Source organism: Hyla sarda, chromosome 9 (genome assembly GCF_029499605.1).
Source record: "Hyla sarda isolate aHylSar1 chromosome 9, aHylSar1.hap1, whole genome shotgun sequence".
In the NCBI taxonomy this organism is placed as follows: domain Eukaryota; kingdom Metazoa; phylum Chordata; class Amphibia; order Anura; family Hylidae; genus Hyla; species Hyla sarda.
This window is the reverse complement of record NC_079197.1, coordinates 2,325,134-2,349,670: the sequence shown is the minus strand read 5'-3', so window position 1 is coordinate 2,349,670 and position 24,537 is coordinate 2,325,134. Positions and strand designations below refer to the sequence as shown.

The 24,537-nt window shown below is 47.8% G+C and overlaps 1 protein-coding gene across 8 annotated transcripts in view; it reads left to right on the top strand.

Annotated features, from left to right (window-relative positions):
* The window catches only part of RXRA (retinoid X receptor alpha), a 237,002-nt gene that overhangs the window by 163,647 nt on the left and 48,818 nt on the right, over positions 1–24,537 (top strand). For all 8 annotated transcript variants that reach the window (XM_056537919.1, XM_056537920.1, XM_056537916.1 and 5 more), the window contains exons 3-4: positions 6,182–6,438; positions 21,283–21,433. In XM_056537919.1, the coding sequence (XP_056393894.1) occupies positions 6,238–6,438; positions 21,283–21,433 (352 nt within the window). In that variant the 5' untranslated portion in view covers positions 6,182–6,237. The remainder of the gene's footprint in view (positions 1–6,181; positions 6,439–21,282; positions 21,434–24,537) is intronic.

Genomic DNA, 24,537 nt, shown 5'->3' with positions numbered 1-24,537 from the left:
GGCTTCTACTGCTCCTCATCCTGTCTACAAATAAGACTGAAAATAAAAATAAATTGCTTTTATTCTCTGGTGCTAGGTGCCAAAGGGGCGTGCCCAATCTCCTGAAGTGCCAATGACTGGAACATCTCCCCGCTTCCCTGCTTGATTGACAGTAGCTGAAAGCCGAGCCCTGTTTCCAAACCTCCTTCCTGCACCGCATATACAGGTGCGGTATTTGAAAACAGGACTTGGCTTCCAACTGTCAATCAAGCAGGAATAGTTGGGGGAGCCCAGAGGTATTCCAGGTTTGGGAACTCCTCTTTGACACTTGGCACCAGAGAATAAAAGCACTTCTCTACATTATGGAAGCAGATACAGATATATGACAGGTACCATGTGTCTTATGACTACATAAGGACCTGTCCACACTGCTTAATGTCTGCCCGGATATAATCCATATGGAGATTCTTTCTGCAGCAGGTGCTGCCGAAATACATGGGTGGTAGGACCGTGCAGGCGGGCACCCTCTCAATAGACGTCAATGCAGACCTGGCAGAATTCCGCCGAAGGATTGAACATGTTCATTCTTTTTAGGGTCCTGAATCTTAAAGGGGTACTCTGCCCCTAGACATCTTATCCCCTATCCCCTGCGATCTCGGCTGCGGCACCCCAGACATCCGATGACTGGTGATGTGGGGCGGAGGCTCGTCACATCCCGGTCACGTTTGTTTAGAGCATCGGGTTCAGCGCCGGATGCTCGTGACCTCACGGCCGCGCCCCTTCAATGCAAGTCTATGGGAGGGGGCGTGACGGATGTCACGCCCCCTTCCATAGACTTGCATTGAAGGGGCGTGGCCATGACGTTACGAGCCTCTGGCGCTGAACCCGATGCTCTAAACCAATGCTGGGGGCAGCAGGGAGATCACGGGGTTCCTCAGCGTTGGGACCCACGATCAGAGATGTCTAGAGGCCTAGGACCCCTTTAAATCTCCTCTGCAGAATTTTCGCAGTGTGCACAGTGCAGCAGAATCCCATTGTAAACAATTCTGCGGCAAAATATTTTGGGGTGAACATTTAGCAGTGTGGACGGGCCCTAACAGTGACAACAGTGTGTGAACTGCAGCCGACAGATTCCCTTTAAGTCATCAGAACTTCTGTTTTTATTTAGCTGAATTTTTGAGCGATGCAAGAAAAACTATTATTTACTTAACGCTATAGAGCGGCGTTGAGTTTACTAGAGGACGTCTGATTTGTGTCGGTTCATCACAAGACTTTCTCACCATCTATGAGTGTGTGTAGGAAATAAGATTAGTGATGAATCTGAGGAGCCTCTGCAGATGGCGAGACACGCAGGGACGGGGAGGATTGTGGCAGCTGTCGGTCTGTGGAGGGTTAACCTTCAGCTGTCATTTCTTATATTACGAAATATTAGTTATTGCCAGTCTGTCACTTACAGGATTGGTGTCTGTGGTGCCGAATAAGAATAGCGCAGGGATCCCCGGGCTCGGTGTGTGCATCTATGTGACGGCTGAAGGGGACAGCGCACATCTGAGGCAGTGGCGGCTTCAGAAGTTTAAAAAGTCAGGTATTAGTCAGATTAGCGCAGGCAGAGTGATTCTATAGAATGGAAGAGATCTGATAGTGAGAGCAGACGGAGGGGGCGGTGGGGGCTGACAGACGCATTCACCAGCCGGCGAGAGAAAGGGTTGGACCGCAGCCGAATCGTGGCTTATCTGAACATACACGGCTTAAAATAACACCGACGTTCCGATCGCACTCTGGGGCGCCTTATTCTGAAACGTCGTGTTCTGGAGTGCCGTGTTCTGGAGTGCCGTGTTCTGGAGTGCCGTGTTCTGGAGTGCCGTGTTCTGGAGCACCATATTCTGGAGCGCCGTATTCTGGTGCTGTGTATTGGATTGGACTCGTGGCGGTGTCATTTTCTGAAAATGTTGCAGGTGCGCTGAAGTTATCCTAGCGGAAAAGTTACTTCCCATAATTCGGCATACTCGGGCCATGGGTAGCGGGTCTCTTAAAGATGCCCAATCAAGAAATAGTAATATTGATTTAATACAGTGTTTCCCAACCAGGGTGTCTCCATCTGTTGCAAAACTACTACACCCAGCATGTCCAGACAGCTAAGATAAGGGGTCCCCAAACTGTGGAACTTCTATAAGTTGCAAAACTCATCTACAACTCCCAGCATGCCCAGACAACCTAGATCATCTTTAAATTGTGGAACTACCATATGTTGCAACACTACAACTCCCAGCATGCCTGCATAGTCTAGATCAGTGCTCCCCAAACTGTGAAGCTTCTGGATGTTGCAAAACTCCAACTCCCAGCATGCCCAGACAGCTTAGATTAAGGGTCTTTAAATTGCTGACCTCACATATGTTGCAAAACTACAACTCTCAGCATTCCCAAAACTACAACTTCCAACATGCGCCGGACAGCCTAGATCAGGGGTCTCCAAACTGTGGACCTCCCAGATGGTGCAAAACTTCAACTCCCAGCATGCCCAGACAGCCTAGATCAGGGGTCTCCAAACTGTGGACCTCCCAGATGGTGAAAAACTACAACTCCCAGCATGCCCAGACAGCCTAGATCAGGGGTCTCCAAACTGTGGACCTCCCAGATGGTGAAAAACTACAACTCCCAGCATGCCCAGACAGCCTAGATCAGGGGTCTCCAAACTGTGGACCTCCCAGATGGTGCAAAACTGCAACTCCCAGCATGCCCAGACAGCCTAGATCAGGGGTCTCCAAACTGTGGACCTTCCATATGTTGCAAAACTACAACTCCCAGCATGCCCGGACAGCCAACGGCTGTCCGGGCATGCTGGGAGTTGTAGTTTAGCAGCAGCCCCAGACACACCTATTGGTAAACAGTGAGTGACAACCTCCTACAGCGTCTATATATACGTGCCGTTTCCCTGTAAGGCTGAACAGGTGTCATTTGGCTTCATTTTTTGGGTTCCGTCCGATCCGTAATAACATAATTTACTCCTTTACGAGGTCCATAAAGTTTTATAATGCTGCCGACCGCTCCAGACAATAGGAATCAGATCCTTGGAAGATTCTGACCGAAAGAATGATGGCATATCCATGGAAAAGAGCGTCTGCGGCGTTTATTATTAATGAGAGCGCGGGGAAAATTGTTCCATCAAACGGGATTAGTCATTTGTGTAAGGACTTGTGGTGAGAACATCGTGTATTATTAATGGCGTCTTGTTTTCACCATACGCCGCAAACAAGGAAGGGAACCGAGCGACGGACGAGACGGCGATTGTCATGTGATGTAGGGAAAGGAGAACGTATACGGTATATATGGTTACAATGCGCCAAAGACTGAACCCTCACATAGAGCAGCTGAGGCTTTACTGGTTTACATTTCTTCTTCATATCCAGAAGCTGCGTAGACTTAAAGGGGTACTCCGGTGGAAAAGATTTTTTTTTAAATGAACTGGTGCCAGAATGTTAAACAGATTTGTAAATGACTTCTATTATAAAATCTTAATCCTTCCAGTACTTATTAGCAGCTGTATACTACATAGGAAGTTCTTTTCCTTTTGGATTTCTTTTCTGTCTGACCACAGTGCTCTCTGCTGACACCTCTGTCCATGTCAGGAACTGTCCAGAGCAGGAGAGGTTTGCGATGGGGATTTTCTCCTGCTCTGGACAGTTCCTGACATGGACAGAGATGTCAGCAGAGAGCACTGTGGTCAAACAGAGAAAAAATCCAAAAAGAAAAGAATTTCCTCTGTAGTATACAGCTACTAATAAGTACCGAAAGGATTAAAAATAATTAATAGAAGTAATTTACAAATCTGTTTAACTTTCTGGAGCCAGTTGACTTTATAAGATTAAAAAAAAAAAACTAAAAAATGTTTTCCACTGGAGTACCCCTTTAAAGTTACTCACAGCTGTAGGTTTGTTACAATCTGTTCTGCGCTGACCATCCTCTGTGAGCCACAGGCATTGTAAAGTATAATATATATTATGGGATACGTATATACGCAGTGACCCCACTATTTCTAGATGACAGAACCTGTGGAGAATTATACCTTATTCTTTATACGTTACGTGTTTAATGTCGTCACTGAAAATGAAACTGCCCTCCAGGGGTCAAAAATACAACATTAACTTCCTTCCTAATGACTTTCGCTAGGGCCTATGTGTATATGTAGGATGAATGTTACACAATACGTGGATATCCTATTTCCTCCGTGTTTTATTTATATTCCAGCCTGATGAAAGGGGCCTGTGCGCTACCTGAATAATGGCCCCTGTCATGTGGGATGACATAGAGATGGCTGCAGATATTAACCTGGTATTTTATAATGCACCAGTGACTATATGGCGGTAATAGACTCGGCATGGCACCCATACTCTGCCCATTGCCGTTCCCCGGAGTGTACCCTCATGGTGCTGTGAATGTGTCTACGGTATTTGCATAGTTTAGCATTAATGCCGCCTGCTGTGCACACCTCCTCTGCACAACATCTGCTCCATACGTCTCTTTTTATTCTGTCATTTAACAATGTGTTTGTAGAGAGCGTTGCCGGCGGCGTGACGGAAGACGTCATTCAAACGCGCACTTGTATTTTGTGTCTTATAAGTGATGACTATTGCAGGTTTTATATGGGGATAAAAAACCTGTATATAAAGGCTGCATGCTACATATCAAGCCAGGTGGCCCCAGGTCGGGCCCTACACAATACCTGACATGAAGTCATCCGGGCAGGGAAATAAAGTATATGTCTTCACATATGACACACGTGGGATGTGTTACATAGACAATGTGTTTGTCATTTCTCAGTTATCCCAGGATTAATAACCGTCCTGGGATCAGGACTGGGCCGAGCGCCAGAATGTATTTACTTTCCTTATACGAAGAGGCACAATGGGACCAGGATATTTCCTCTAATGCACTGGGTGGGGGCAACGTCACTGGGCCTGCGGGGGCAGAGCATGTAGTGTCCTTAGCCCCACCTCTTTCATGGCCACACCCCTCTTTATAGCAGCTGGAAGATAGCGATGCAGGTAGAATTTAAGCCAGTGCTTTCCAACCAAGGCTTCCCCAGCTGCTGCAAAACTACAGAGGCTGTAAGTAGTAGTTTTGCAACAGCTGGAGACACCCTGGTTGGGAAACACTGGTCTATAGTGTCTCCCATACACTTCATACACAAAAGACAAGAGATTCTCCACTACTGTGTCTCAATACAAACTCTAAGAAGCAGCAGCAGAATAGAGGACATTATAGAAACCCTAAGAAGCAGCAGCAGCAGCAGCATAGAGGACATTATAGAAACCCTAAGAAGCAGCAGCATAGAGGACATTATAGAAACCCTAAGAAGCAGCAGCAGCATAGAGGACATTATAGAAACCCTAAGAAGCAGCAGCATAGGGGACATTATAGAAACCCTAAGAAGCAGCAGCAGCATAGAGGACGTTATAGAAACCCTAAGAAGCAGCAGCATAGAGGACATTATAGAAACCCTAAGAAGCAGCATAGAGGACATTATAGAAACCATAAGAAGCAGCAGCATAGAGGACATTATAGAAACCCTAAGAAGCAGCAGCAGCAGCATAGAGGACATTATAGAAACCCTAAGAAGCAGCAGCATAGAGGACATTATAGAAACCCTAAGAAGCAGCAGCAGCATAGAGGACATTATAGAAACCATAAGAAGCAGCAGCATAGAGGACATTATAGAAACCCTAAGAAGCAGCAGCAGCATAGAGGACATTATAGAAACCCTAAGAAGCAGCATAGAAGACATTATAGAAACCCTAAGAAGCAGCAGCAGCAGCATAGAGGACGTTATAGACACCCTAAGAAGCAGCAGCATAAAGAACATTATAGAAACCCTAAGAAGCAGCAGCAGCATAGAGGACATTATAGAAACCCTAAGAAGCAGCAGCATAGAGGACATTATTGAAACCCTAAGAAGCAGCAGCAGAAGCATAGAGGACATTATAGAAACCCTAAGAAGCAGCAGCATAGAAAACATTATAGAGCAGTACTAAGCTGTCCAGGAGTTGTAGTTTTGCAGCAGCTGTCGGCACTGCTTTGAGCTTACAAAGGCAGGACTTCTTCCCATCAACCATAAATCATACATTTCATTCACTGATCAGATGTGTTTTCTGATGTCTAAATCAATTTATTATAATACTTTTTTGTTTCTTTTTTGTCTCACCAGATTTTTCCACCCAGGTTAATTCCACCTCCCTGAACTCTGCGAGTATCCGTGGTTCTATGACCGCACCTCTGCTGCATCCATCCCTCAGCAATTCCGGGATTAACCCCTCATTGGGCTCCCCTACCCAGCTCCACTCACCTCTCGGCTCTCCCATCAATGGAATGGGTCCACCTTTCTCCGTCATCAGCCCACCTCTGGGTCCCTCAATGTCGCTGCAGTCTGCACAGGGCATGGGGTTTGGCTCCGGCAGTCCTCAGGTAAGTCATCAGAATGAGTGAATTTTATTGTCATTGTAAAGCTGGCCATACACTTTAGATCAATGTTGGCTAAATGCACTTATTATGGCTGTACCAGGCAATCATCTAATGTGTATCTGGGGCTCACAGAAATCTCTCAAAAGGAGGTGTCTTTGTAGGAAAGGATTGGACAGTGGCATTTCAATAATGTCTGATCCTTTGCCCTTAAGAAAGATAAATGGGAAGGGGGCACACGAGTCTGGAGGAAGGAGGAGGACAGAGGAGTCTGGAGGAAGGAGGAGGACAGATGAGTCTGGAGGAAGGAGGAGGACAGAGGAGTCTGGAGGAAGGAGGAGGACAGAGGAGTCTGGAGGAAGGAGGAGGACAGAGGAGTCTGGAGGGAAGAGGGGGCAGAGGAGTCTGGAGGGAGGAGACAGAGGAATCTGGAGGGAGGAGACAGAGGAGTCTGGAGGAAGGGGGGATGGAGGAGTCTGGAGGGAGGAGGACAGAGGAGTCTGGAGGGAGGAGGACAGAGGAGTCTGGAGGGAGGAGGAGACAGGAGTCTGGAGGGAGGAGGGGACAAGGGCGTCTGGAGAGGGAGGACAGTGGAGTCTGGAGGAAGGAAGGGACAGAGGAGTCTGGAGGACGGGAGGAGGGAGGGGACAGAGGAGTCTGGAGAAAGGAGCAGGAAAGAGGAGTCTGGAGGAAGGAGCAGGAAAGAGGAGTCTGGAGGAAGGAGGGGACAGAGGAGTCTGGAGGAAGGAGGGGACAGAGGAGTCTGGAGGAAGGAGGGGACAGAGGAGTCTGGAGGAAGGAGGGGACAGAGGAGTCTGGAGGAAGGAGGGGACAGAGGAGTCTGGAGGAAGGAGGGGACAGAGGAGTCTGGAGGAAGGAGCAGGACAGAGGAGTCTGGAGGAAAGGGGATGGAGGAGTCTGGAGGAGGGAGGGGACAGAGGAGTCTGGAGAAAGGAGCAGGAAAGAGGAGTCTGGAGGAAGGAGCAGAAAAGAGGAGTCTGGAGGAAGGAGGGGATGGAGGAGTATGGAGGAAGGAGGGGACGGAAGAGTCTGGAGGAAGGAGGGGACGGAGGAGTCTGGAGGAAGGAGGGGACGGAGGAGTCTGGAGGAAGGAGGGGACGGAGGAGTCTGGAGGAAGGAGGGGGCGGAGGAGTCTGGAGGAAGGAGGGGGCAGAGGAGTCTGGAGGAAGGAGGGGACAGAGGAGTCTGGAGGAAGGAGGGGACAGAGGAGTCTGGAGTAACGGGAGGGTTTGGAGGGAGGAGAGGGCAGAGGATTCTGGAGGAGGAGGACAGAGGAGTCTGGAGGAGGACAGAAGAGTCTGGAGGAGGAGGACAGAGGCATCTGGAGGAGGAGGACAGAGATATAGCTGTGATTATTGGGGTATATATTTCTGCTCAGTAATCCAGGACACTAATACCGGGTCCATTGACACTAAATCAGCCTCCGCCCCCGGACATGGTCCATGACGCGCAGTCACACGTTCTTCTAGACGTAGAACCTTCCTGGTATAAAGATCTTTTCATATGTTTGGACACTGACATCTGACAGGAACTTGTAAATCTAGTTAAAGGGTTAATGGAGATTTGACGTTTCCTGTCCCCGGCAGCAGAGGGTGGGCTGCCTGACCCAAAGATTATCTAAATGTCTAAATCCCCTCAGGTTCCCCTCCCAGAGGTAAAGAGCTTACACTAAAATAAGCAACAGGGCACCAGCAGCTGACTACCACCTGTCACCCAGACATTGGCACCTCGTACAAAACGTCGCGCAGGACAGCGTCTAATCTGCGGCATCCTGCCAACCTGGAAGCATTAAAAGTATTTCCTGATGGCTGCTTTATGTAATCGCGACCTCAGGAAGACGGTCACATCAAGTATTACACTCCAGAGGAGGATTCATGGGGCAGTTATTGGAGAGCCTGGGAGTTGTAGTGCAGCACAAGAGCACAATCAACTATGGGGGAACTGTGGTGATGGATTATATGTACTGAATCCCATATAATGATGGTGAAGATATACTACACAAATAATGGAGAACATAGGAGTTGTAGTGCATCAATGAGCAACAGAGGGAACTGTGGTGATAGGTTATGTGTACTGCAGCCGAGAACTGAAGAGGAATCAAAATGGTGCCTTGTATTATTCACCATTCAGGGAGTGATAGGCGCAGGTAGAGAGGGGTGAAGACCCCCACAAGTGCAACAGCTGCAGTGAATACAGGCCTAAAATCTAGGGAGTGTATGGTGCATACAGGTGAACTGTAGCATTGTGGGAGAGAATCGACATGTTTCGAGAGGCTCTAGCTCTTCATCATGGGAAAAGTATTGTGGCACCTGATATATAACATGAAGCCCATGTATTTATATTAAATCAGCAGTGTCCAAACTGCGGGCCTCCAGATGTTGCAAAACTACAACTCCCAGCATGCCCGGACAGCCGTAGGCTGTCCGGGCATGCTGGGAGTTGTAGTTTTGCAACATCTGGAGGCCCGCAATTTGGACACCAATGTATTAAATGAAAGGGATCAGCACATTATACTCTGTGGACCTTCAGATGTTACAAAAAATACATCTCCCATCTCCCATGCTCCTCCACCACACCCCCTTAATTATACATGCCCTGAAATCATTTTGCACCCCCTCACTATATTGCATCATATACTGTACATCTGTGGAATAGGATTATATACATCATGTCCAGAAATCTGCCGGAGTGAATACAGGCACTTTATCGATGACATCCTAAAATCCAGAGTTTAGAAGTGCAAAGTTAATTGTAACATTGTGGGAAACAATCAACGTGTTTCAGGCTGATCTTGCTCTTCATCAGGGGAATTATATTGTGGCACTTGATATATAACATGAAGCCCGTGTATTTATATCACATAGACGGGACCTCCAGATGTTAGTCCACAGTTCGGAGCCTGCTGCCCTATATATCCAGGCCTCTATGATATCTGTAGATGTATGATCCATCACCACACCACCATAATTGTAGATCCCCTGGAATCGATTCAGACCCACTCACTATATTGCAGTATATACTGTAGAGCTGTGGAATAGGTTTATATACATCATCATGTTTAGAAAACTGCGCTAGAATACAATCACTGCGCGAGAATAGTCATTGCGCGAGAATACAGTCATTGCGCGAGAATAGTCATTGCGCGAGAATACAGTCATTGTGCGAGAATACAGTCATTGTGCGAGAATACAGTCATTGTGCGAGAATACAGTCATTGCGCGAGAATACAGTCATTGCGCGAGAATACAGTCATTGCGCGAGAATACAGTCATTGCGCGAGAATACAGTCATTGCGCGAGATCTCATTGTTTGTCACAGAAATGATGTTACCAAAAGAACATTGACCTACACACGGCTGTAGCTCCCGGTCCTGTAGTCTGTAATGCCTGGTATTCACGGGCAGGGATAACGGCGGGCACCGTACCCCACTGCCCGACAGCAGAGGATGAGTGTGCCGGATTTCATCGCCCTCCGATGCCACGCTGCACTTTTTTCCCATAGACCTTCTTAAGTGATTACACAGAAAAAGCCAATAAGACCATGCTGTATCTCTCTGCCATATGTCCGCAGAGCATTAGTGACAGGGGCCGCGGCCGGAGAGACAGCGATTACAAAGGTCTGGAACCTGACGGGGAACCTTGTTACCGCGTACAGGAACCCTCCTACCTGTTGGCTACTACCAGGGTGAAGAAGGAAGGAGGTAGGGCTGACCCGCTTCTGACTAGAGGTGACAACACCTGGGGCCAGAGACTGTTCACAGCACCAAGTGCCCTGCAGGGGGTGAAAGACATAGGGGCACATACTGTGGCATTGGCTCCGAGGGGCCTCAGTGTAATCCTAGTGTAGTGTCGGGGGCAGATAATGGGGTAGTTTAGTAAAATAAGTGTATGGGGCAACCTGCTTTGCTACATGACTACAATATATTCTGCTTCCTGTTGTAGGCCTTAAAGCAGGGTTTTCCAAACAGAGTGTGTCTCCAGCTGTTGAAAAACTACAACACCTAGCATGCCCGGACAGCCAACGGCTGTCTGGGAATGCTAGGAGTGGTAGTTTTTCAACAGCTGGAGACACACTGTTTGAAAAATGCTGACTTAAAAGGGCAGTGCGCTGGTCAAATGGGGTTGTCCAGGGTTAGCTTGTAATCTCAGAGTTACAACTCCCAGCATGCCAGGGCTTTATTCCAGTCTAAGTACTGCTCTATAATGTCCACTATGCTGCTGCTGCCGCTTCTTAGGGTTTGTATAGAGACACAGTATCGGAGGATCTCTTGTATTTTGTGTCTGACGTGTATGGCAGATACAATGGACGAGTGTTTCCTAACCAGGGTGCCTCCAGCTGTTGAAAAACTTCTAGTTTTGCAACAGCTGGAGACAAACTGTTTGAAAAATACAGCCTTAAAGGGTCGGCAGGCTGGTCAAAAGGGATTGTCCAGGGTTAGAAAAACATAGTTGTCACGATGCCGGCTGGCAGGAGGTGGATCCTCTGTGCCAGAGAGGGATAGCGAGGACCGTGCTAGTGGACCGGTTCTAAGACACTACAGGTTTTCACCAGAGCCCGCCGCAAAGCGGGATGGTCTTGCTGCGGCGGTAGTGACCAGGTCGTATCCACTAGCAACGGCTCACCTCTCTGGCTGCTGAAGATAGGCGAGGTACAAGGGAGTAGGCAGAAGCAAAGTCGGACGTAGCAGAAGGTCGGGGGCAGGCGGCAAGGTTCGTAGTCAGGGGAGATAGCAAAGTTCTGGTACACAGGGTATAAACACACAAAAACGCTTTCACTAGGCTCTAGGGCAACAAGATCCGGCCAGGAAGTGCAAGGGAGGAGACTAGATATAGCCAGGAAACAGATGGGAACCAATTAAGCTAATTGGGCCAGGCACCAATCATTGGTGCACTGGCCCTTTAAGTCTCAGGGAGCTGGCGCGCGCGCGCCCTAGAGAGCGGAGCCGCGCGCGCCAGCACATGACCGCAGGAGACGGGAACGGGTAAGTGACCTGGGATGCGATTCGCGAGCGGGCGCGTCCCGCTGTGCGAATCGCATCCCCAACGGCCATGACAGGGCAGCGCTCCCGGTCAGCGCTGACCGGGGAGCTGCAGGGAGAAAGGCGCCGTGAGCGCTCCGGGGAGGAGCGGGGACCCGGAGCGCTAAGCGTAACAGTACCCCCCCCCTTAGGTCTCCCCTTCTCTTTATCGGGTAACTGCCTCCCCTGGGATGAGGACACCGGGAAAGGAAGGAGGGATTCCTCAACGGCAGGCAGAACCGCAGGAGTAGGAATGGGGAGAGAGGGCAGAGGGCGAGACCTGGCACGGGGCAGTGTGACACCAGGACGGGGGCCATGGGGTGGCACAGAGGCTTGCCTGACGGGACTGGGAGGGGGGGAGGGGCATTTCCTGTGGCAGGCAGAGTCCTTAATGACCTTAGGGGGACCGGAAACAGGAGGAACCACAGGGTCACGGCAGGGAGTACTGGGAACCGGTTTTAGACAGTTCTTGGAACAAGAGGACCCCCAACTCCTGATCTCCCCAGTGGACCAATCCAGGGTAGGGGAATGAAGTTGAAGCCAGGGAAGTCCAAGGAGAATTTCCGAGGTGCAATTGGGGAGGACCAAAAGTTCAATCCTCTCATGATGAGATCCGATGCTCATAAGAAGGGGCTCCGTGCGGAAACGTATGGTGCAATCCAACTTGGCTCCGTTGACCGCGGAAACGTGGAGTGGCTTGACAAGACGGGTCACCGGAATGCGAAATTTATTCACTAGGGACTCTCGAATAAAATTTCCAGAAGCTCCAGAGTCCAGGCAGGCCACGGCTGAGAGAGAAGAGCTGGCTGAAGCAGAAATCCGCACGGGTACCGTGAGACGTGGAGGAGCAGACTTGGAACCAAGAGACGCCACACCCACGTGAGCTGGGTGCGTGCGTGCGTTTCCCAGGCGTGGAGGACGGATAGGGCAATCCACCAAGAAATGCTCGGTACTGGCACAGTACAGACAAAGATTCTCTTCCTTACGGCGATTCCTCTCTTCCTGGGTCAGGCGAGACTTATCCACTTGCATGGCCTCCTCGGCGGGAGGCCCAGGCGTAGATTGCAACGGATACTGTGGGAGAGGTGCCCAGAGATCTAAGTCTTTTTCCTGGCGGAGCTCTTGGTGTCGCTCAGAAAAACGCATGTCAATGCGGGTAGCTAGATGGATGAGTTCTTGCAGATTGGCAGGAATCTCTCGTGCGGCCAGCACATCCTTGATGCGACTGGATAGGCCTTTTTTGAAGGTCGCGCAGAGTGCCTCATTATTCCAGGATAATTCTGAAGCAAGGGTACGGAACTGTACGGCATACTCGCCAACGGAAGAATTACCCTGGACCAGGTTCAACAGGGCAGTCTCAGCAGAAGAGGCTCGGGCAGGTTCCTCAAAGACACTTCGGATTTCCGAGAAGAAGGAGTGTACGGAGGCAGTGACGGGGTCATTGCGGTCCCAGAGCGGTGTGGCCCAAGACAGAGCTTTTCCAGACAGAAGGCTGACTACGAAAGCCACCTTAGACCTTTCAGTGGGAAACAGGTCCGACATCATCTCCAGGTGCAATGAACATTGCGAAAGAAAGCCACGGCAAAACTTAGAGTCCCCATTAAATTTGTCCGGCAAGGACAGGTGGAGGCTAGGAGTGGCCACTCGCAGCGGAGGAGGTGCAGGAGCTGGCGAAGGAGATGATTGCTGAAGAAGTTGCGAATGTTGGCGCACAATGGTGGACACTTCCGACAGCTGGTGGGTTAGATGGGCGATCTGTCGGGCGATATCAGAGACAACTGGCAGGGGAACCTCAGCGGGATCCATGGCCGGATCTACTGTCACGATGCCGGCTGGCAGGAGGTGGATCCTCTGTGCCAGAGAGGGATAGCGAGGACCGTGCTAGTGGACCGGTTCTAAGACACTACAGGTTTTCACCAGAGCCCGCCGCAAAGCGGGATGGTCTTGCTGCGGCGGTAGTGACCAGGTCGTATCCACTAGCAACGGCTCACCTCTCTGGCTGCTGAAGATAGGCGAGGTACAAGGGAGTAGGCAGAAGCAAAGTCGGACGTAGCAGAAGGTCGGGGGCAGGCGGCAAGGTTCGTAGTCAGGGGAGATAGCAAAGTTCTGGTACACAGGGTATAAACACACAAAAACGCTTTCACTAGGCTCTAGGGCAACAAGATCCGGCCAGGAAGTGCAAGGGAGGAGACTAGATATAGCCAGGAAACAGATGGGAACCAATTAAGCTAATTGGGCCAGGCACCAATCATTGGTGCACTGGCCCTTTAAGTCTCAGGGAGCTGGCGCGCGCGCGCCCTAGAGAGCGGAGCCGCGCGCGCCAGCACATGACCGCAGGAGACGGGAACGGGTAAGTGACCTGGGATGCGATTCGCGAGCGGGCGCGTCCCGCTGTGCGAATCGCATCCCCAACGGCCATGACAGGGCAGCGCTCCCGGTCAGCGCTGACCGGGGAGCTGCAGGGAGAAAGGCGCCGTGAGCGCTCCGGGGAGGAGCGGGGACCCGGAGCGCTAAGCGTAACAATAGTTGCTTTCTTCCAGAAACAGTGCCATTCTTGTCGTCAGTTTGTCTGTGGTACAGCAACTCGCTCGTTCCATTGCAGTGATTGGAGCGGAGATGTAATACCACACACAACCTGAGGACCGAGGTGTGGCGCTGTTGTTGTTTTTTTTTGTTGTAAGAAAGGAGTTTATGCTTTTCTAATCCAGGATACATTGCAGGGTCACGCACTTCATGGGCTGCATGGCCGCCATCTTGGGATTATTATGACTTCACAGTGTGATGACATCACTTCCCCTATGACGTCTTAGGTACTTATTGTGACCCCGTAAAGGTCATTTAGCCTTAAAGCAGCAGTCCACTAATTAACAATGCTTTGCCTTTAGTTAGAATAGTATATAAGACAATATAGGAAATAATGGGCATACGAGGCTGCGGGATGGGGAAGATATTTTACAGCGCCCCCCTTTGGATGCCGTGTCACAGTAGAACACAAGTTGTTTCTCCCTATAGAAAAGTGTTTCCCAACCAGTGTGCCTCCAGCTGTTGCAAAAGTATAGCTCCCAACATGCCTGAGTGTCCAAAGGCTGCCTGGACATTCTGGGAGTTGTAGTTTTGCAACGGCTGGAGGCACACTGGTTGGGAATCACTTCCATAGGAGGTTTTTTAAGCTGTGATCCGGGCCCGTCCGCCCCTCGCTGTAATAGGAGACCTTGCGGGGAGATGTGTTTGTCAGCCGGTGATGTCACTTTTTCTGGGACACCTGAGGCACGAGGTCGTTCTGGGGCCTGTGGTCCTCCTCCCTGCCCGGTCACTGATCTCTCATTCCAGGGAGCTTACGGCTTCATCTCTGCGCACATCTGGGCTGATGTTACCTGCTAACAATGTGCTCGCCCCAGATAACACCTTCAACAGCCACGTCTAATACCGAAGATGCTTCTAGATTATCTGCGGGTCTCCAGCTGTTGCAAAACTTCAACCCCCAGCATGCCCGGACAGCCAACGGCTGTCCGGGCATGCTGGGAGTTGTAGTTTTGCAACAGCTGAAGGCACGCTGGGTGGGAAAAAACATATAGTGAATTACAGTGACTTTCCGCACTCAGAGCAGCCTCCTGGCACTGACCACACCCCAGTTTTATCACTTTGCATCTTAAAATCTTTATAGCAGTTTTGGGCCAAGATATTTTATGACCGGGAGGTCATAAAAATTTCCCATCTAGAGATTTTAAAGGGGTACTCCCGTGGAAAACTTTTTTTTTTTTTTTTAAATCAAATGGTGCCAGAAAGTTAAACAGATTTGTAAATTAGTTCTATTAAAAAATCTTAATCCTTCCAGTTCTTATTAGCTGCTGAATACTACAGAGGAAATGGTTTTCTTTTTGGAACACAGTGCTCTCTGCTGACATCACAAGCACAGTGCTCTCTGCTGTCATCTCTGTCCATTTTAGGAACTGTCTAGAGCAGCATATGTTTGCTATGGGGATTTTCTCCTACTCTGGACAGTTCCTAAAATGGACAGAGATGTCAGCAGAGAGCGCTGTGTTCGTGATGTCAGCAGAGAGCTCTGTGTTCCAAAATTAACACCATTTCCTCTGTAGTATTCAGCAGCTAATAAGTACTGGAAGGATTAAGATTTTTTAATACAAGTAATTTACTAAGCTGCTTAACTTTCTGGCACCAGTTGATTTAAAAAAATAAGTTTTCCACGGGAGTACCCCTTTAAGACCATCTAAAAAGTCTTTCCTCGGCTACATAAAGAAGTGATAAATACTGAACTTGTGATGTTACAATATGCAACAAGATGACTGGATACAAATCAACAAGATATTGATACAAACCTGTACATACAATAAAGCCATTCTTCAGTCTCCTCCCTTTTATTGAGGCTCCTCCCCCTCTATATTAGTTCTGCCCTATCCGTAATGAAGATCTTTACATATACTGATGCCAATAACTAATGCATATGAGCAGGGTGGTAGTATAAAGCAGTGGTCTCCAAAACTGTGGCCTTCCAGATGTTGCAAGACTTCAACTCCCAGCATGCCCGGACAGTCAGCGACTTTCCACAGTTTGGAGACCACTAACAGAGTATAATGTGCTAGTTCCTACCGCTTAATATAAGTACATGTGCTTCATGTTATGCATCAAGTGCCATAATGTCCCTCCCATGATGAAGAGCTAGATCATCTAGAAACATGTCAGAGTTGTAGTTTTGTAACATCTGGAGGGCCACAGTTTGCTAGTTCCTTCCATTAGATATAAAAACATGGACTTAATGTTATAGCTATATATTAAGTGCCACAATGTCCCTCCCATGATGAAGAGCAAGATCATCTCAAAACACGTCGGCGTTGCATCATCTGAAGGGCCATGGTCTGGAGACCACTGACAAAGTATAATATGCTAGTTCCTTCCATTAGATATAAAAACATGTACTTTATGTTATATATATCAAGTGCCACAATGTCCCTTCCATGATGAAGAGCAAGATCATCTCGAAACATGTCGGAGTTGTAGTTTTGCAACATCTGAAGGGCCACAGTTTGGAGACCACTGACAAAGTATAATGTTCTAATTCCTTTAATTTATTATAAATACATGGACTTTATGTTATATATCAAGTGCCACAATACTATTCCGATGAAGAAAAACTAGATCAGCTCGAAACGCGTCAGTTGTAGTTTTGCCACATTTTGGAGACCACTGGTATAAAGCATGGGGGATGGACAGCAGTATCCGGAGATGTGAGGTAGAATTCAGCCCTTAGTTCCTGTTGGCAGCCATACCCTCATGTAGCGTACATATCTTTCCTGTGGGTTACAGTATGGCGCGGTTCCTCCCGTGCCTTAGATACATTCCTGTGACTTGACACAGATTCATCGCCCTCCCTGAGCTTCAGATAAAAACACTTAAGACTTGGTGCGGCCTGTGATCCTGTAAAGCTGCTTGTATCCCCCCCCCCTCGCCGCGATCCAGCTGCTTTTGATGTTGCTGCGCTCGCTCCAGACTCCTGGTCAAGCTGATTAGGCGATGAGTTTGTGGATCACATCTCGCTGCCTCTCATCTCAGATTTTTCCATTATTTCTTTCCAAGGGTGCGAAAGTTTATACGCTGCGAGATCCTCCTGACGAGCGCAACATCCGGCCGCGTCCGGTTATTAAGCCCAGAGGCATTACGTTTATGGCGGCGCAGTAAACATACTTCTCAGCACAAATACTTATGGGAAATTTTTTATTTTTTATTGGTGAAGTAATAAAATACGTAAGGCAATTAAAAGTGTTTGATAAATAACGAATTGTGTAAGAGCAGAGAAGGTGACGCCACGGGCAGCGCCCGATCCTAATGAAGCCGGAGACGCAACCTTCTGCAGAGCGGAGAGATGACTTTATAATCCCCTCTCTGATAATAAGGTAGACGGCTGTGAGATAAGACCAGTCACGATCACTGTGTATAATCATTTATAGATAGATGACGGTATATATAGCTGCGTATCACTGTGTATAATCATTTATAGGTAGATGGCGGTATATATATAGCTGCGTATCACTGTGTATAATCATTTATAGGTAGATGGCGGTATATATAGCTGCGTATCACTGTGTATAATCCATTATAGATAGATGGCGGTATATATAGCTGCGTATCACTGTGTATAATCATTTATAGGTAGATGGCGGTATATATAGCTGCGTATCACTGTGTATAATCCATTATAGATAGATGGCGATATATATATAGCTGCGTATCACTGTGTATAATCCATTATAGATAGATGGCGGTATATATAGCTGCGTATCACTGTGTATAATCCATTATAGATAGATGGCGGTATATATATAGCTGCGTATCACTGTGTATAATCCATTATAGATAGATGGCGGTATATATAGCTGCGTATCACTGTGTATAATCCATTATAGATAGATGGCGGTATATATAGTTGCGTATAACTGTGTATAATCCATTATAGATAGATGGCGGTATATATAGCTGCGTATCACTGTGTATAATCATTTATAGGTAGATGGCGGTATATATATAGCTGCGTATCACTGTGTATAATCATTTATAGGTAGATGGCGGTATATATAGCTGCGTATCACTGTGTATAATCCATTATAGATAGATGGCGGTATATATATAGCTGCGTATCACTGTGTATAATCCATTATAGATAGATGGCGGTATATATAGTTGCGTATAACTGTGTATAATCCATTATAGATAGATGGCGGTATATATAGCTGCGTATCACTGTGTATAATCCATTATAGATAGATGGTGGTATATATAGCTGCGTATCACTGTGTATAATCCATTATAGATAGATGGCGGTATATATAGCTGCATATCACTGTGTATAATCCATTATAGATAGATGGCGGTATATATAGCTGCGTATACCTGTGTATAATCCATTATAGATAGATGGCGGTATATATAGCTGCGTATCACTGTGTATAATCCATTATAGATAGATGGCGGTATATATAGCTGCGTATCACCGTGTATAATCATATATAGATAGATGGCGGTATATATAGCTGCGTATACCTGTGTATAATCCATTATAGATAGATGGCGGTATATATAGCTGCGTATCACTGTGTATAATCCATTATAGATAGATGGCGGTATATATAGCTGCGTATCACCGTGTATAATCATATACAGATAGATGGCGGTATATATAGCTGCGTATCAGTGTGTATAATCCATTATAGATAGATGGCAGTATATATAGCTGCGTATCACTGTATAATCCATTATAGATAGATGGCGGTATATATAGCTGCGTATCACGGTGTATAATCCATTATAGATAGATGGCGGTATATATAGCTGCGTATCACGGTGTATAATCCATTATAGATAGATGGCGGTATATATAGCTGCGTATCACTGTGTATAATCCATTATAGATAGATGGCGGTATATATAGCTGCGTATAACTGTGTATAATCATATATAGGTAGATGGCGGTATATATAGCTGCGTATCACCGTGTATAATCATTTAAAGATAGATGGCGGTATATATAGCTGCGTATCACCGTGTATAATCCATTATAGATAGATGGCGGTATATATAGCTGCGTATAACTGTGTATAATCATATATAGATAGATTGTGGTATATATAGCTGCGTATCACTGTGTATAATCCATTATAGATAGATGGCGGTATATATAGCTGCGTATCACGGTGTATAATCCATTATAGATAGATGGCGGTATATATAGCTGCGTATAACTGTGTATAATCATATATAGATAGATTGTGGTATATATAGCTGCGTATCACGGTGTATAATCCATTATAGATAGATGGCGGTATATATAGCTGCGTATAACTGTGTATAATCATATATAGGTAGATGGCGGTATATATAGCTGTGTATCACTGTGTATAATCATTTATAGATAGATGGCGGTGTATATATAGCTGCGTATCACTGTGTATAATCCATTACAGATAGATGGCGGTATATATAGCTGCGTATAACTGTGTATAATCATATATAGGTAGATGGCGGTATATATAGCTGTGTATCACTGTGTATAATCATTTATAGATAGATGGCGGTATATATAGCTGCGTATCACTGTGTATAATCCATTATAGATAGATGGCGGTATATATAGCTGCGTATCACCGTGTATAATCATTTATAGATAGATGGCGGTATATATAGCTGCGTATCACCGTGTATAATCCATTATAGATAGATGGCGGTATATATAGCTGCGTATCACCGTGTATAATCATTTATAGATAGATGGCGGTATATATAGCTGCGTATCACCGTGTATAATCCATTATAGATAGATGGTGGTATATATAGCTGCGTATAACTGTGTATAATCATATATAGATAGATTGTGGTATATATAGCTGCGTATCACTGTGTATAACTATGACTCCTCTGTCTCCTCCTCCAGACTCCTCTGTCTCCTCCCTCCTCTGTCCCCTCCTCCAGACTCCTCTTTCCCCTCCTCCAGACTCCTCTTTCCCCTCCTCCAGACTCCTCAGTCTCATCCCTCCTCTGTCTCCTCCCTCCTCTGTCTCCTCCCTCCTCTGTCTCCTCCCTCCTCTGTCTCCTCCTCCAGACTCCTCTGTCCCCTCCTTCAGACTCCTCTGTCTCCTCCTCCAGACTCCTCTGTCTCCTCCCTCCTCTGTCTCCTCCTCCAGACTCCTCAGTCTCCTCCCTCCTCTGTCTCCTCCTCCAGACTCCTCATTCTCCACCCTCCTCTGTCTCCTCCTCCAGACTCCTCTTTCCCCTCCTCCAGACTCCTCTTTCTCCTCCCTCCTTTGTCTCCTCTGTCTCCTCCTCCAGACTCCTCTGTCTCCTCCTCCTGACTCCTCTGTCTCCTCCTCCTGACTCCTCAGTCTCCTCCCTCCTCTGTCTCCTCCCTCCTATGTCCCCTCCTCCAGACTCCTCTGTCCCCTCCTCCAGACTCATCAATCTCCTCCCTCCTCTGGCTCCTCCTCCACACTCTTCAGTCTCCTCCCTCCTCTGTCTCCTCCTCCAGACTCCTCTGTCTCCTCCTCCAGACTCCTCAGTCTCCTCCCTCCTCTGTCTCCTCCTCCAGACTCCTCAGTCTCCTCCCTCCTCTGTCTCCTCCTCCAGACTCTTCAGTCTCCTCCCTCCTCAGTCTCCTCCCTCCTCAGTCTCCTCCCTCCTCTGTCTCCTCCTCCAGACTCCTCAGTCTCCTCCCTCCTCTGTCTCCTCCCTCCTCTGTCTCCTCCTCCAGACTCCTCAGTCTCCTCCCTCCTCTGTCTCCTCCTCCAGACTCTTCAGTCTCCTCCCTCCTCAGTCTCCTCCCTCCTCAGTCTCCTCCCTCCTCAGTCTCCTCCCTCCTCAGTCTCCTCCTCCAGACTCCTCAGTCTCCTCCCTCCTCAGTCTCCTCCCTCCTCTGTCTCCTCCTCCAGACTCCTCAGTCTCCTCCCTCCTCAGTCTCCTCCCTCCTCTGTCTCCTCCTCCAGACTCCTCAGTCTCCTCCCTCCTCTGTCTCCTCCTCCAGACTCTTCAGTCTCCTCCCTCCTCAGTCTCCTCCCTCCTCTGTCTCCTCCCTCCTCTGTCTCCTCCTCCAGACTCTTCTGTCTCCTCCCTCCTATGTCCCCTCCTCCAGACTCCTCTGTCTCCTCCCTGTAATGTTCTTCATTGAGTGACATGGTGCAGAATAATCACATTGTAGCAGAAGATGCACCCTACAGCCAAAACTACAACTCCCAGCATGCCCTGTAAATTGCCAACTGTCAATAAAATGTAATAGTTTCCACCGTATTTATTGTGTTCCCTTTTCCTTTCAGCTCCATTCCCCCATGAATTCGGTCAGCAGCACAGAGGACATCAAGCCTCCTCCTGGAATAAATGGCATCCTTAAAGTGCCGGCGCACCCCTCTGCAGCCATGGCCGCCTTCACCAAGCACATCTGCGCCATCTGCGGGGACAGATCTTCAGGTAACATTTTCCCTATTGCTGGGAGTTCTATAGGATATTACGTTCAGTTCCCTTCAGCTGTAATACCAGACACTGCCTGTTGACCAGCGTGGCGCTTTTTCGGGGGAAGAGAATGAAATCTTATTAGTGTGTCAGGTGATTGTCAGCTCTTGTGGCCGCTCATTGTCGCCCATTATCAGGGGGCTGACGTGTCGGCCGCGTACACATTTATTTGGTCTATAATTTATTTCTGCCTCCCCGCGGTGCGGATCTGAATTCAGAGCGTTTCATCCTGTACGTTTGATGTGTAGCTGGGGGAGTTGTGGGGGGGGGGGGGGGCACAGGGGGGGCCGGGACCTGCTCCGTCTGTCTCCATACTGTCTGCGTGTGGTTATGGAGTTAACTCTATTGTTGTTCTTTAAGGCTTCTTAGGAGCAGATGTGACCCCCTCAAACCTGTGCGAGTAAACTAAGAAGGGGCTCCAAACTGTGGCCCTCCAGCTGTTGCAAAACTACAACTCCCAGCATGCCCAGATTGCCTGGATCAGTGGTCCCTATACTGTGAAGCCCCAGAATGTTGCAAAACTACAACTCCCAGCATGCCCGGACAGTCTTGATTAGTGGTCTCCAAATGTGACCCTTCAGCTGTTTCAAAACTACAACTCCCAGCATGCTCGGATAGTCTAGATCAGTGGTCTCCAAACTGTGGAGCACCCAGATGTTACAAAAACTACAACTCCCAGCATGCCCAGACAGTCTTGATTAGGGGTTTCCAAATATGGCCCTTTAGCTGTTTCAAAACTACAACTCCCAGCCTGCCCGGACAGCCGTTGGCTGTCCGGGCATGCTGGGAGTTGTAGTTTTGCAACAGCTAAAGGACCACAAGTTGGAGACCCCTGATAATGATTGTAAAGTGATAATAGAGGGTCCCTCCCTAATAAGGGGTCTCAGACCTTGAGCCATTAGTATAGGATAGAACGTGTCATTTTGAAGCTCTTTGTTGTGTTAGGAAACAGCACCAACTACAACTCCCAGCATGCCCGGCCAGCCCCAGGATTGTTTTGCACATTGTGCTCTGTCTCTCGCCCCGCACGTGTCCTTCCTCCGTATCTTTGTGACCTTTTTGGCTCATCTGGTACAGAAGATTGCAGGATAAATGCTCCGCGCAGCGCTCCGCACCAGACTCAACGTTATTTCTGCTTTCCCTGATAACCTTGGTTTATTGTAGCAGCCGCTGATACATTGTAACAAATTACTGTTATGTAACAAGTCGCTGCCACAACACATTCCCTTATATCCTGCAGATCAGACGGGTCCTTATACACAGGAGGAGGATCGGTGAATGGATAGAATGTATACTGAGTGATGGCACCGCTGATCTCTAGTGATGGATAGAATGTATACTGAGTGATGGCACCGCTGATCTCTAGTGATGGATAGAATGTATACTGAGTGATGGCACCGCTGATCTCTAGTGATGGATAGAATGTATACTGAGTGATGGCACCGCTGATCTCTAGTGATGGATAGAATGTATACTGAGTGATGGCACCGCTGATCTCTAGTGATGGATAGAATGTATACTGACTGATAGCACCGCTGATCTCTAGTGATGTATAGAATGTATACTGAATGATGGCACCGCTGATCTCTAGTGATGGATAGAATGTATACTGAGTGATGGCACCGCTGATCTCTGGTGATGGATAGAATGTATACTGAGTGATGGCACCGCTGATCTCTAGTGATGGATAGAATGTATACTGAGTGATGGCACCGCTGATCTCTAGTGATGGATAGAATGTATACTGAGTGATGGCACCGCTGATCTCTAGTGATGGATAGAATGTATACTGAGTGATGGCACCGCTGATCTCTAGTGATGGATAGAATGTATACTGAGTGATGGCACCGCTGATCTCTAGTGATGGATAGAATGTATACTGAGTGATGGCACCGCTGATCTCTAGTGATGGATAGAATGTATACTGAGTGATGGCACCGCTGATCTCTAGTGATGGATAGAATGTATACTGAGTGATGGCACCGCTGATCTCTAGTGATGGATAGAATGTATACTGAGTGATGGCACCGCTGATCTCTAGTGATGGATAGAATGTATACTGAGTGATGGCACCGCTGATCTCTAGTGATGGATAGAATGTATACTGAGTGATGGCACCGCTGATCTCTAGTGATGGATAGAATGTATACTGAGTGATGGCACCGCTGATCTCTAGTGATGGATAGAATGTATACTGAGTGATGGCACCGCTGATCTCTAGTGATGGATAGAATGTATACTGAGTGATGGCACCGCTGATCTCTAGTGATGGATAGACTGTATTCTCAGTGATGTCACCGCTGATCTCTAGTGTATGGATAGGCTGTATTCTCAGTGATGTCACCGCTGATCTCTAGTGATGGATAGGCTGTATTCTCAGTGATGTCACTGCTGATCTCTAGTGATGGATAGGCTGTATTCTCAGTGATGTCACCGCTGATCTCTAGTGAATGGATAGGCTGTATTCTCAGTGATGTCACCGCTGATCTCTAGTGATGGATAGGCTGTATTCTCAGTGATGTCACCGCTGATCTCTAGTGATGGATAGGTTGTATTCTCAGTGATGTCACCGCTGATCTCTAGTGATGGATAGGCTGTATTCTCAGTGATGTCACTGCTGATCTCTAGTGATGGATAGAATGTATACTGAGTGATGGCACCGCTGATCTCTAGTGATGAATAGAATGTATACTGAGTGATGGCACCGCTGATCTCTAGTGATGGATAGAATGTATACTGAGTGATGGCACCGCTGATCTCTAGTGTATGGATAGGCTGTATTCTCAATGATGTCACCGCTGATCTCTAGTGATGGATAGGCTGTATTCTCAATGATGTCACCGCTGATCTCTAGTGTATGGATAGGCTGTATTCTCAGTGATGTCACCGCTGATCTCTAGTGATGGATAGGCTGTATTCTCAGTGATGTCACCGCTGATCTCTAGTGATGGATAGGCTGTATTCTCAGTGATGTCACCGCTGATCTCTAGTGATGGATAGGCTGTATTCTCAGTGATGTCACCGCTGATCTCTAGTGATGGATAGGTTGTATTCTCAGTGAT